The sequence below is a fragment of the Oryzias latipes genome, chromosome 20 (assembly GCF_002234675.1).
Source record: "Oryzias latipes chromosome 20, ASM223467v1".
NCBI lineage: Eukaryota > Metazoa > Chordata > Actinopteri > Beloniformes > Adrianichthyidae > Oryzias > Oryzias latipes.
In genome coordinates, this window is record NC_019878.2 from 12,616,394 (window position 1) to 12,630,951 (window position 14,558).

Below are 14,558 nucleotides of genomic sequence, written 5' to 3' on the forward strand. Positions count from 1 at the left end.
GCAGGGAGATACGGACACCTTCAGACCTTATCATCAGCACCATCACAGTCTGAAGGCACCATGAAGACAAAACACAGGGTTGGCTAAGAGAAATGATGGGAGCGAAGCAGGAGAGGGGAGGATGGATTGCAAAGAATCCTTCTGATGGTTTCTCGAGTACATTTTTGCTATTCTCTTAAATATTTGCTGACTTACAAAGCTCAAATAATCCAACTTTTAGAACAAAATATGACTCCATGATCACAATTTATGCAAATAAGGCATAGATGTGTTAAATATTAATGCTCTTGAGAGGATACATTAAGGTTTGTTACTTTATTTACCTACAATTTTTTTATCTACACATCATACATAAATTTGTTTTAGACCCTCTAAGAAAGATTTTCTGATTTTTGAGTTTACCACCCATAAGATGTTGTGTTGTTGACCCCAGCTCAACAGGCAGCAAATATACAGCTATAAAGGCAAAAAATGTTCTTAAAGTCCCACTATAATCATCTTTTGATCTATTTTGAAAGCATTCCCAGTGGTCTTTTAATTACGATTATGTCATTTTTAGCCAAAATCATAAAACTTCTCTTGCTGTCTAGGACATAGTTTCTGCAGACTGGCAGTAGTTTATTTGAAATTTGCCTCTAAGTTTCTGCTAGGACTGTAAGCATGTAGTTAGCCCACCCCTTGTTCCCATCATCCATCTGTTTACATGCTCTCCCTCTAGGTTACGGCCCTTCACACCCCAAACCGGACATTACCGGTGCAACAAACATGGCGAGCGCTATCAGAGCTATGCAGCCGTACAGTTTGGAGCCAGATGCCACCTCAGACGAGGAAACCAAAGACGTACATGTATTTGTCTACAAGTGGATGGAGCGGAGCAGGGAGCTTGTGGCTTTGCCATAGTAGCTTCTACTGCAGCTAAAAGTTTTTTCTAAGAGCATTATTTCATCTGCTCCTGATTCACAACAATTTGAATAAAGAAATGCTTAGAACTACAATTTTTTAGCATTATTTTATTCAAATATGTCCTCCATCATGAGAAAATGTCACAAGAACAAAAAACACAATTATCATTAGAGTGGGCAAAAGGTGCTTTTTCCAAGCAGCTTTTTTCATTTTGTCACAGCAGGTGTAAATACAGTTCAAACATTTAGTTTCCCATCCCGTTTAAATTGACCATGTTTCCAAATGTAAAATTGGTGGCCTTATGATAAAACATTATAATTTCGTCCAAATAGTTACAGAAAGAGCAATCTAACATCAATTTTCTTTTTATTTCTTAAGTATTCCTATAATATATTCTTACAATTTTAAAATTGAACCACAGAAACAGAAAGAATTGTGTTCATAAAAAAATCTATTAGCATTTTTTCCAATAAACTTTTTTGCACTTTTTTTTTAATTTACAAATTCACTTACAGTTTCAAATATATATTATTACAAATGATCAAATCTTTCAAATGCAGAAACAATTTTGTTTGTTATTGAGTCTGTACACAGTCGCTGCATCAACCCAATTTCCCAAGCTGGGATCAATAAAGTAACTTTATCTTATCTTTATTTTTTGTCCGGAGATTTTACCAATGTGACCAAGATGAGCAAGACAATTATTAAGAGCAGACCAGAGTCATTTAACATAATGTTTTGTATGAGACCAAACAAGACATCCTTCCAGAACAAAATAAAACGATCATCAATTTTGTCATCATACAATCCCAAATCTCCTGCCAAAACACTTTAACTTGAGGAAAATACCCAAAAAGATTGATAACTCTTTCAGTTCTATCGGCATGTGAGTAATTGGAGTTTGTAGAATTGATAATTGATATGAGAGCTTTTGGTTCTCCTGGAACTAATGAGCGCTCTGTGCGCCTGCGCCTGTTGTTTCTCATTCCATCGTCAGGGGTCGTGCCTCAACTGGACATTGCAGCTCAAAAAAGCAGCAGAAAAGGGCAGACTGAAAAATGTCACTGCCTTAAACTGACGCACAAGTCTTAGAGTTCGATACCAATAATGGGTGAAACAAGCAGAAGAGAGTAAAGAGCCAAAGTAGAGCAATAAACCAAAATTAAGTCAAAGAAAGGCGGAGAAAAGGATCTTGTGTTTTAGGAAAAGATTTATATGGACTTAAAATATATATATGTTTTTATGTTGGACTTGTCTTTTTAACCTCAAGAGCTCCACCTTTGAGTAAGTTGCGCATAAAATGGGCGGTTTCTGAACACACTTAACACGGTCATTGGCATGTACGTGCGCACGTACGCAAATTATGGACTACAACCTGCTGGTTCCTCCTAGACTCCCGCACAACCTGTAGGATTTGGCTCAGACTGGTTGAGCTGCTGAAAGATTGCTTCAGTCAGCGCGCAGATCGCGGAGAGTAAACCCAGTCAGTAGAATGGCCTGCACTGGAGCAGGAGATGTCCTGTCGCTCAGTGTAAGATTTGGAAAACAGCGTTTAGCCTTCTAACCGACTTTCCGGAGCGCTCAAAATAAAGTTTCTGATGGTGCACTCCATCCCGAAGCAGCGAAGCGCACCACAGGGATCAGAAATGAAAGCAGGAGCGCTACTTTTAAGCGTGTTTTGCTTCAAAGGGTATTTTAAAAGGCTTGACAATCGAGTCTTTTATAGTTTCTGACCAGTGGTTGTGACAACAGTCTAGCTCGGACTTTTGGTTACCATTACGCACGCTTTGCTTTCCGCGACTGAGAACTCTAAGCCAGGTTCACTTGGGACTTTGGACAACACCATGACCAGCTCCCTGCTCGCCCTGCTCGGATTGTGCTTGAGTGCTTGTTACTGCGTGTTCACTGCGGGGAGCAGTTTTTCTGTGGATGGAAACTTCGAAGCGCACGCGGGCTTCATGCACCGGCGGCTGCGGACGCACGAGAAGAGGGAGATGCAGAAGGAGATCCTGTCTGTCCTGGGACTGCCGCACAGACCGCGGCCGCACTTGTCACAAGGAAAGTACAACTCGGCTCCTCTTTTCATGTTGGACTTGTACAACACCATATCAAGCGAGGACAAGAGCCAGATTCTGGACAGGTACCCGTCCATGCGCACGACGCAGAGCCCTCCTCTGGCGACGGATCAAGAAACAGCTTTTCTGAATGACGCGGATATGGTGATGAGTTTCGTTAATCTCGGTGAGTAATCTGTATTAAATGAGTTATAAATTAAGTTGTAATCCAAAAACAGATTCATTGAAGTTTAAGCTGTTATTTAAAAAAAAAAAAAAACTTCTTTTAATATATTGAATCCACCTGTTGAGCCAACTCTGTCTCTGAACTCTCCCATCACTGCGCAAAGTCCCATCAGTGCCCCATGATAAACTCTCACTGTGTTAACAACATAGAACTCCCTTATTTCCTATGTGGTTCATAAAAGTAGCTTTGGGTTGTTTCAGGGGGGGATTTCTTGTTAACCCCACTATCTGAGGAGAGTTGTCCTCTGAATCCTGTGGTGACTCCCTCCTCCATACAATCTGCCCCATCAAGCCAACATCAACCGCCACCACTGGTATTTGTAGAAAAAGGAGTTATTCCTGCCCTTGACCTCCAGTGCAGCAAGTTGTGGGTTTTTGTGTGTAAATTGCGTTGCACTGTTTGTTTTTCCCAAGAAGATTAGTCTTTAATTAGCCTCAACAGTGATAAAGAGGGGCACTTTAATCATAACGAGTTTGGAACATAAAAGCTCAAAGGCCTTCCTTCCATTAGCAGCTCCAGTGTTTACTGTGAGACTCTAAACACAGAGGCTGAGGATAAACAGTCTCTGGCAGAGTCACAAGCTGGTGAACAAGGAGGCTTAAATGCAGATGGATTGTCATTCCATTTGGGAACTTGTGTCAGGATTTGCTCTGGAGAGCAGTGAGCATGTGTCACCGCTCAAGAATCCCGTCCATCTCCATCTTTCTGATTCTCTGTGAACGTCCGTTAATGCGTGACTCTTCATCTTTATGAACCATTGAGAGCCACTCAATGCTGCAAATGATGAGGAGAATTAGGCTGAAGCGGATGAGTTAGAAAGCGCTCCCCTGCTTCTCACTCCTCTGTGTTGCAACGTGTGATGAAAACCAGATCTTTAGTAAGAAGGAAGCCATCGTTTTAGGTCTCAAGTATTGAAAGCCCCTCGGTTTTGCTCCTGCGGGGGAGTGTGATGGTGGCAGCATTGTGTTTGTGTGTCTGCGGTTTTGTGTTCTTCCTCTGCTGCTCCAGTTTTGGTTTATACTCCTGTTCTGTTGCACATCTGGCTCTCTACTTTGATTAATCACGTCCTGTGCATCTTTTGACAATTCCCTCAGATTTCTGTGGTGACCTGGGGGATTAGGTTGCCATATTCTCCAGCCGTACACAGAGTTTTAACCGCCCTGGAGGAGGGAAGGCTTCCTCCCTGAATGTGATTGTAATTAATGCTGGAAAAGGCCAAGGCTTTCCATCTGCTTTGCAAATAAAGCCGTGCACGACTACTGTGTGTCACTACCATCTGATAAGTTTTTAATGTGTCTATTGCTCGACTTTGGTGCAGCAGCGTGGAGAAACGGGGGGCCCGAAACACTTCTGGGTGGTCCTCCTTATTGCCCAAAAAATCTGGATATCATGTGTGGCCGGAGTGAAACTACAAGTTACAATTAAGATAAATGAAAGGAAGTAAAGTAAAGAGTCAAACAACCTGCCTGAAGAGATTTAAATAACACTGAGCAAGTTTAACAGACACACGCGAGGGCAGCTCTGTATTTGATAAATATTGTTCAGTGGAAGACAGTTCATCATTTCAGTCAAAGCCATAAAAGTTGACAGCTTGTGGTTAAAGCAGGATTCACCTGCCCACATTAGCAGGCTGCACAGCAAATAAAATGACAGTGATGGAAACATCTTTCAAACTGACGTCTTTGGCGGCTGAGGGACTGACACGGACAGACAGCTCATTTTCTGAAGGTCCCTCAGGACACAGATAAATTTAGGAGCTCCTGCCTTACATCTTGCCTCAAATGCTCCCTCTGCAAACCATATGCCCCTGCTCTCCTCTCCAAAGAACCTGTTGCTCAGTCATCCTGTTCTCCTTTGCAGTCATCACAGGTTTTCCAGCTCCTGATTGCTTATCCCTCATGGAAGGGCTTGATTTGTACACATCCTGCTTTTCCATGGAAAAGTGCTGCATGACTCAGCATTATTCTCATCCTGAAAAGCTCTTAACAAGGACCTGTTTATAGTATACATCTTTTGATCTGCTGTAAAAGTGTTTCTAGTCGTCTTTTAATGTAGTTTTTAGCCGGGCGGTCATGGTGGAAGATTGCAGGTTCGATTCCTGCCCTGCTCGCCCATGTGTCGAAGTGCCCTTGCGCAAGACACGGAACCCCAACTTGTCTCTGGTGGAAGGTTGGCGCCAGTGTTCGACAGTGGAGCCGCTGTGCGTGCGTGTTATTCACAATGATTTGAATAAAGAAAATAATAAAGTTATTAATAATAAATCTTAATTTATCTTTATACCTGTCCTCCATCATCAAAAACAATGCCACAAGAACTTTTTAAAGACAGCAAAACCACAATTTTTGTTGGAGATGGTCTTTAAACAGTAACCACAAGGGATTTTGGGGGCTAAAAGGAAATTTGTAGCTGAAGAACTCCAGCACATAAAGATACATAAATGCCTTTTAGACGCTAATTTATAATGTGTTAAAGATGAAGCTGCATCAAGTGTTTCCCACTGGTCAATTCTCACCCGATTAATGACACAGCTGAGCAAATATCCTGAGCCACAGAGAGAGTTATAATCGCCAGCATGGGGAAATTCGCTATTCCTACATGGTTTGCTTTTTGTGGTCGAGCTGTTGCTCTGTGAGTCAAAGATGCACAAATGGTTGGTTTTTCAGGCTACAGAGGAGGAACTGTACATGCTGCTTTTGAATTTAACTCTGATGCGTTTGCCTCACTGTAATTCCTCCATGCAAGCATGATAGACAGGTAAGGATGCCTAGGGGACAACCAACCCACTAGTGGCTTTTTTTCTATGCTGTCCACCTGCTTGGATAAGAGGCAAGTACTCGTAATACTCTAGAAAGGCATCTGCTGCCTTCTTCAACTTTATTTTGTCTGCCTTTTTTAATTTTGGTTTATACATTTTACACTTAATCTGTAGTATTTTAAGTGCAGTGGCTGATTGTTTTACCTTTGCGTGTGCTTGGCCAGGTCACAGTCAAATTCCTTTACAGGTGTGGCTCAGCAGTGACGTTTCGGCCTGCATCTTGGGGAGAGTAAAAACTTCTTCAACATCTGGATGAAACATGTATCCAAGCACCTCCCAAAATGGTTGTAAAATGCAATTTTAATTTGCACCAGGACAACTCCAAAAGCACCAGCACTTTTTCACATACTGAGAGGCTAAATACGACTTGCATTTGAACTTAAATGCCTAATTCTGAGTTAAACTGATTAACCTGGACACCTTAAGTTATTCTATGTTCTAGATACCTGTTTGGGTTTAGACTCAGATTCCTTTCTTGTGTCTGAAAAATGAACTTAAATGGATTTTTCCTCAAATATTTAAAACGGATTTAATCCCTTTTGCTCTCCCGTCTGTCACCACCTCTGGCCACATTTTCCCATCCACAGCCAGGGTTTCAACCAACCAACCTCCCACACTTTAAAAGGGCAAACAAACCAGAAAGCTTTAAAAAAAAAGTGGGTTTTTAACTGCGTCCAGACGGCCTGAGGCTTATTTAGAAATAAAGTGCCATTATTAGATGGCTATTTTACTTGTCTTATGATGCCTGGCTGCATTTCTTACTGTTTAAGCTCAGGTAAGCCACTTCCTCTACTGTGAAATGTGCCCCAAAGCCCCTGCATGATCAAATAATCAGTTGGCTCCAATCAAAGAGCCAATTGTTTGAGTGAGAAAAACTCAATAAATTGTACTTCCTGTAAGGAACAGAGGACCACCCGTCATTTCTTAGCTTTAAAACACTCTAAGGAGCATTATGAGCAATGAATCCACGATATATCTGATGGCCTAAAGACTCAGTAATAAAAAGAAAAAAAAATAACATTACTGCAGAGATTTTTGTTTGTAAGATCTTTTTTCACTTCACTTCAGGTACAAATATATTTGAACTTGCTTAAGAATGACCCAAGACACACAAATAATTCCGCTTATTGGGTTTCAGCGTTTCCCTTTCCCTGTGTTTGGATTGTATTAGCTGTCAGAACTTCTGGCAAAATTCGCCGCGGCCTCCAGAGACAGACGGGGTTGATGTAGGAAACATCTTCGGTTAACCCGATTATGCCTTTTCCAGTCTGACTTTGTGTTTTTTTTTTAAAGGATGAAGTGTTACACAACAGCTTTGTTGCTTACTTTCAAACATTAAACAGACTCTAGATGTGACAGTGTGAATATCTAGCAAAAGAAGGCAGCCTAAAATACAAAAAGAACACTAACCTTAGGAGGTAAATGCTTAAAAAGGTCTGTCCATGCTACAAGTCATTTTTACTTAATAAATCTGATAAAAATATATCAAAATCTGGAAACAAAGAGTTCCACACAAGCATTCAAAATAAAAAAAAAAGGCTAAAAAAGCTGTCTGTCGGACAGAATAATGTTCTACAGTCCAAATTAAGTAATATTTTGCTAGTTCTAAGTGAATGGTTTTTAATTTTTAATTTTAATTGCTCTTCTGTTTGATTAAAGGTAAGAAAAAAAAAACTAGTGGAATAATAGTAATTGACTTATTTTATTTGAACACGATGAGAATACAATACAATACGATCTATAACTATAACTTGTCCACATTTATTTTAATTGAAAATAACATCCTTAAATCAAACTAAAAATTACAGTAAAATTTGAGTTTTTTGGTGCTTAAATACTTTTTTTTCCATTGTTGAAATTATGGAGCAAAAGCATTTTCACTCATTTTAATAATAACTTTCTTGTTTCTTAATCCTAGCTCTTAATGAGCCTGTCGTGATTTTGGGAAAAGTTTCCAAAGTTGTAGAGCAAAGATAAATCAAAACAACTTTAAACCTGGTAAAATATCTTGAATGTCTACAAATAAGGTTTTAAAACCTTTCAAACAGTTTATTGTGCTTAGTTAGTTGTTATTCATAAGTGGTGATGCACGCAAAGACACAGAGAGCCGGATGACCTTTCAGGTCAGCATTTATGAACATAGCATTCCGTTTAAAGTTGAAGTCATCTCTGTCACACCCCGCTTGAACGCCCAGCACGTACACACATGGCTCCTCCAGCCCTACGCCCACCCACCCCGATCATATCTCTCCCTCTCACGCCATAACTCTCCTCCTTGACATGATGGCAGCTGAGATTGAGGCTAAGTACAGAGATTACACCTCTGGCTGCGCTCCTCTCCTGCCGGCCTTTCCCTTCCCATCAATTCTTGTGTCTTGGTCGGGCGCAGCTCCAGCTCAGAGCGATAGTGCAGCGGGATGAAGGAGTGTGACCAGATAAGGAGGTGAAGTGCAGCACACTCCCCGCTGGTAACGATTCAGTGAACAGGCCTGATAAACCTTCAGGAACATCTGATTAGGAGCTGCTGCTCTCATCTATCAGCTGTGGCTGCAGACACGGAGGAATTTCCTCTGTTTTGTGTTCTGTGTCTTTAAGAGTTTCACTTTCTTGTGATAGTCGCTTTTTCTGCATCTGCCTTTCTTTAAATGTCACCTTTAGCTGGCTTTGCGTGTCACCCACAGCTACGATTGCACAAACCTTGTGCAGATGAGCCCTCTCTTGCCTTTAGTGAGTGTGCGTTTTACCTCCAGCGCTGCTGTCACCTCCTAAAAGGGTTTCAAGACTCTCAGTCTTTGTGTTGTTTTAAGTGTCTCTGTGGAGCCCACACAGAAGAGGTCATTAGAAATAGTGTTTGTGTCGTGCTTTCTTTGCACATCTCATGTCTGCATACGTGAAGGGTGGAGACAAAAAGAAAACAAAGGATTAAATGTTGCAAACCAAAAAAATGCACTGCGTTTGGAATCATGATTCATGAACTTCTTGATTCTTACGGTTTTTGTCCAAAGGTTTGTTTGGATGTTTAATCATGAAGTTAAGTTAAAAGACTGAAATGTAAAAAAAAAATCAACACAATCTATGAATTTGAAGAAAAAGCTACAAAATCAAATATGGAATATAAAAAAAAATTTTCATTTGAGCTTTCGAACGTGACTTTATTGTTGATTTGTTTGTTTTACTTTTTTAGCCAGACTTTTGTTGGACTCATCTGTTGTTTTGTTCTGTCTGCTTCTGAATTGACAGAATGATGGATGGTTGCACCTCGACTCGACTTGCCCCAAATCTCTTTTTTCTCTTTTTTAAGATAAAGACAGCCTTTTGTTAAAAAATCTATTTATCAACCTGTGTTAGTAACTGTTGGATTTCTGAAACCTGCACATAACAACATTTATTTAAGAGCAGCCTAGAATATGAAGATGATTTATCATGAAAATTTCCCATATTTATGCATCATTTTCCACTGAGCTTCCTTTAATCCCGGAGGTGTTTTTGCAGATATACAGTGACCTTGCATGCAGATGTTAGCTGAGTCACTGGGAGGGCTTGCAGAAAGGTCAGGTGACCCACAGATGAAAGTGTTTTTTTATTGTTACACGTGAAACATGGGATGCAGATGCTGCAGTGATCTGACGTTCAAAAACAACTCTATTCACGCTGACCCATGGGTCCCCCAAGTGCCCCACGGCTCCACTTCCTTCATACTGTGTTATGTTGTTTTGGTAGATTTGAAGGACTCTTTTGAATTTACGTTAAACAGTCATTTGTTTCCATGCTGCTTTTTCAGAAACATCACGTTTTCCTCTCTCAGATGACTCATTTGCTGAGATTATTGAGATGACACTTCTGGGGTTACACTGCACGACAGTATTTTCTGGTTTCCGGAGCTGGTTTGCCTTTGGAATTTCAACGGGGGGGTATGAAGGTTCTGAACCTCTGAACCCCTGCAGAAGAGTCATCTCCCGTGCCCAGTAAACTCCATCCATTATCATAACGACCAGCAGGCGGGAACGGCGTAAATGTCACGTTGGGTATTCCTGCTGTCACATTCTTCTGTGAATTTGTGGGAAATTCATCTCAAATCAATAAAGGGATGAAGAAAAGAGAACCATGTGGAGGATGTTTAAAGGGTGGGGGCAGATCTCAGCTGATTTAAAGCCTTCGGTGACCTTGAACAAGTGCAATGAGATGTTTGTTGAGTAAAGAAATGCTCAGAAATGCAATTTTAAGCGTACATTTTTGTAATGCTTGTCCTCCATTATGAAAAAATTGTTATAAACACTAAAAATACAATTTTCATCGGAGTGGGTATTTAATGCTTTGTGCCTAAATAGATTTTAAAAGTTTTGATAGAGATTTATTGCATTCTTCCCTAAAACCATTGAACTATGAAAACATTTCTTTAGTTTTCCATAAAGTCTTTTTTTCTTCTTCAAATATGTGATTACATTTGCAGCAAAAACAGAACATTTCATGCCATCACCACTATATTAATCTGCACTTTTTATGGTTCAATTGCTCCTTGGCGTGCAAAAGGTAAAACAAAAATTCTATGTTAAGTGTTTATTGGACGTACAAAAAGAAAAAAAGCTCTAATAAAATAAATGCTGGATTGTGATGACAAAACACGGTAGGAAAATTCAATTCCTTTGAAACACAATGGGCATGGAAATGTGATGTCCATAAACATTGTGTGTTTATTTAACATCCTAAGTGTGTTAGGGTAGCGTTTTTCCTGCATGTCAAGGGCTGCATGTGCACACTCATCCATGCAAGACCCTCATGCATGAACGCTGACGTGTCTGTCTGCACTGACTCTGCTGAAGGGACTCCTCAGACTGTGAGTGCTCACGCAAGAAGCTCCCACTTTTGTCACAGAAGTAAAAAAAAGAAAAATCCCACGCCGCTCGCTTTTTTCCCCCTGTGTTGTCAGACTGGCTGCCTCTGGAAGAGGACGTGGCTGAAACAACAACGCGGAGAAAAGGGCCCCCATGCAAGCGCAAACGGTGCTGACCCTCCAGAACAAGTAGCCCGCCTTACAACTGCTGCCGCAGACAAATTTATGAGCCCAAGTTTGACCCTCAGAGTGACTTTCCAGCCTTGACACAGAGAGGGGAATATTTTTAAGAAGGAGAGACTGAGTTTAGGAAAAGAAAGCTGTGTGGAAGGCTGTAACATTTAGAAATGTAAACTGCTCAGCTTTAGGCCTAAAAGAAATCAGATAGTACCAAACAATTTAGTGGTCTTATGTATCTCTGTGAGTGCAAAAATGAATGAACATGCCTAAATGGGTTTGACTCTCAATTAAAGCAGCTCAATGTGAAAAAAAAAGAAACTGTACATCCTCCCCCAAGTGCCATGCGGCGGTTTGGATATCAGGATCTTATCATAAGGATGTGCAGGGGAAACTCTGCCCAGTCCTTCCTCCTGTAGAGACACCGTCCACACCTCCAAGCAGCCCGTCTCTTGGTTACCTTATCTGACTGCTCGAAAGTCCAGCAAGAAGCTTGTTCCAAAGAGGAAATCTTCTGTTTGTTGTTGTGTTGACTGTGATCAGCACGCTCAGAGTTGCACACACTGCAAAAACGGAATCTTAAGTAATTCAGAAGACGATTGTTTCAAGAAGAATTGTCTTATTTTTTTGTCTTGCAAGAAAATTAATGTTGTTAGGAAAGTTTACCAATAGCAAAATAATCTTAGTTTAAAGACCCACTGCTATAAAAATCATATTTTCAACATGTTCTTGTGGCATTTTTCTCATGATGGAGGACATATATAAAGAAATGTAAGCACAAATTGCATTTTTTAAGTATTACTTCGTTCCTTGTAAATCAGGAGCAGATCTACAAAACCTACAACAGCAGGCCAAAAGCTTCCTGCTCTGTTCCATTCTGATCCATCCACTTGTAGACAAATAGATCCATGTACGTCTTGGTTTTCCTCACCTGAGCTGGAATCTGGATCAAAACTGTGCGGCTGGATAGCTCCAATATTGCTCGCCATTTTTGTTGCACTGGTAATGTTAAATTGGAGTTATGACGGGCTGTGAGCTAACGGGAGAGCGTGTAAACAGAAAGATGTCGGGAAGTAGGGGCGGGCTTACTCTGTGCCTATAATTCCGTCCACAACCCTGCAAATTTTTAACGATCAACTGGCGCTCTGCAGAAACTGTCCTAGAAATCGACACTTTTTTAAAATGTGGCTGAAAATGCCAAAATCATAATCACTGGGAACACTTCTGAAATAGATGATTGGAGTGGGATTGGAAGTAAACATTTCTTAGTGACTAGAACATTTTTCTTAATATAAGAATGTTTGGTAATACCATTTTTGTTATCACATTGGCAATTTTTTGTTTTGCTTATTTAAAGTAAATTCTAAACTTTTGACTTATTTCAAGTGCGATTTTTTTTGCAATGCACATATGAATTGTGCTGTTTTTATATGGTGGACTTCCTTTAAAAAACAATAAATAATATTAGGATTCATGTAAATTTTTGTAACTTTTCTTGTTGATTACAGCTCTGTTAGGGGGTTTCTAGCAGCAGTCAGTGAGTCTCTGCACAATAAAACAAATGAGCTAAGCAGTTATGTACAATATTTGCTTTGCATAAGCTGAATCTGTGTGCAGATCCACAGGCTTCCCCACTTACCAGCACTGTGCTGACATTGAACATTGCAGACAGATGTATTATTAGAAACTTTATTTTTCTCCAGATTTTTTCTTTCAAAACCCTCCTGCTTTTTAAATATCAAGGTATCCGATTACAGTCGCTGTTTTTGGAGCAGAGCCCCCGTGTAAAACAGGCAGAAGGTCTTACATTTAAGTCAGCCCTGGGGGGGGACCCAACATAGGCTGATTTATCAGTGGATTGTTTGCTCTGCTTCAAAGCCGCTGAAATGCATTGTGGTTGCCGCAGTTGTTCCAGAGAGAATTAAGCTGAGGTCTGACTGTCTTCATGACGGAGAAAGTGGAGGGGGAAGAAAAGCGGAGGTGAAGATGGAGAGGGAGGAGAATGAGGCGGCCTTCTACCTTGCGACTGTGGAATGTGAAGCCGCTATTTTGACTTCTCCTTGGAAACAGCTGCGTTTCCCTTTTTCAAAGATATTTTTTCCTTATTTATCGGATCCCTCAGGAGGGATTCATCTCTCAGCTCTGACACTGGCTTCCTCCTCTAAATCTAAGACCAGACCGGCTCCGCTTCGACGCACACTCAGACTCACACACATGCACACCTGCTGCCGTAAAGCATACATTAACAACCAAAGCAGGTTTCTCTGCTGCACATGTGCTGTGGACCCTTCAGACGCACCTGAAGGAGCATATGCAGGGATAGAAATCAAGTGTCATGAGAAAGAAGAGAAGCAAAAGTACAAGGCCACTGCCACACACAGCCACAGGTCTGCGTAAGTCCTCAAACAGCTTCCTGCAAACACGGATGAGTAAATAAAACAGGGACTTTTGTCGAACTGAAAAATCATTCAACTGAGTTCTGGTAAAAGTTCAAAGCCACAAAAATTTAGCAGAACTCAATACAAAACCAGGAGCTAACATCTCCGCTGATGGAGGATTCAATATTCCCGATTGTCAGGAAGCAATTCCTCAAAGGGGTCAGTGGTCTAACCTTCTCTTTGCTTGCAATGCAATAAATATTGACTTAAATAGAAACTTTGAAAATATGGTTTAATTTGATTTTGGGGATATCACTTGGTGTCTAAGCAACAGACTGTTTTGTTTTCAGTCAGAGACTTGCACAAACCATCCTCTGCAGGCTGTTTTGAATGTTTTTCCTCATAACTTATAGCAACAAAGGGACATCATATGCTAACAAACGGCATCTTTTTGAGTTCAGCGCAATCTAGGATTATTCCTTGCAGTGTTGGGTTTCTGCTGTCAGTTATAAATGTTAGACCACAAAGTGTTTTCATTCAACTGCTTTGTTTATTCTGTGTTTGGTTCGGTTTGTTTTCTTGTTCGTGACGAAATGAAAAGGTTGGTAGTTTTTCTGTGGATTCAGCTCCCAATGAGAACAAGATGTGGATGAAGTGGACTCCAATTTAAAACCTCAGGAAGGAAAAAAATGTCAAAGAATAAAGAAAAGCTTGATTTGGATGATTTTTGGGAAGTTCTGCTTCCATCGTTGCACATCTCTATCAGAGTGAAGGAGACCTCCATTATTCTCACTAGAGGCTGTTGAAACAGCTGTTCTGCCGGAGTTTGACATTTTTCTTAACATCCCATAAAGTTTTGAGGAAGAAAAAAGAAATTCTATGTTGTTTATTTTCCAGCTCATTTCAGTTCTGATTTCATGGAATTTTCTTATGAATGTGGAAAAGATGTTGCTCCATCTTTCGCTGACAGCTCTTTGGCGTGAAGTGGTGTCCGGTGAAACCAGCGGCTGTTTTTACGGAGACTTCAGGGGAAATCACAACTCGCCGTTAAATTCAGTGGGTGATTGTCTGTGTGTATTTTGACAAAGGTCTGAATCAATTCTAATACTGTTTGAAATCTGTAGACATGCACGTGTATGTTACATGAGGGGGG

At 40.6% G+C, this 14,558-nt stretch overlaps 1 protein-coding gene across 1 annotated transcript in view; it reads left to right on the forward strand.

Annotated features, from left to right (window-relative positions):
* The first annotated feature begins 2,253 nt into the window (after window positions 1-2,253).
* bmp6 (bone morphogenetic protein 6) overlaps window positions 2,254-14,558 on the forward strand; it is a 41,441-nt gene continuing 29,136 nt past the window's right edge. Inside the window, exon 1 of the mRNA XM_004080965.4 lies at window positions 2,254-3,144. Within this exon, the coding sequence (XP_004081013.1) occupies window positions 2,748-3,144 (397 nt within the window). The 5' untranslated portion in view covers window positions 2,254-2,747. The remainder of the gene's footprint in view (window positions 3,145-14,558) is intronic.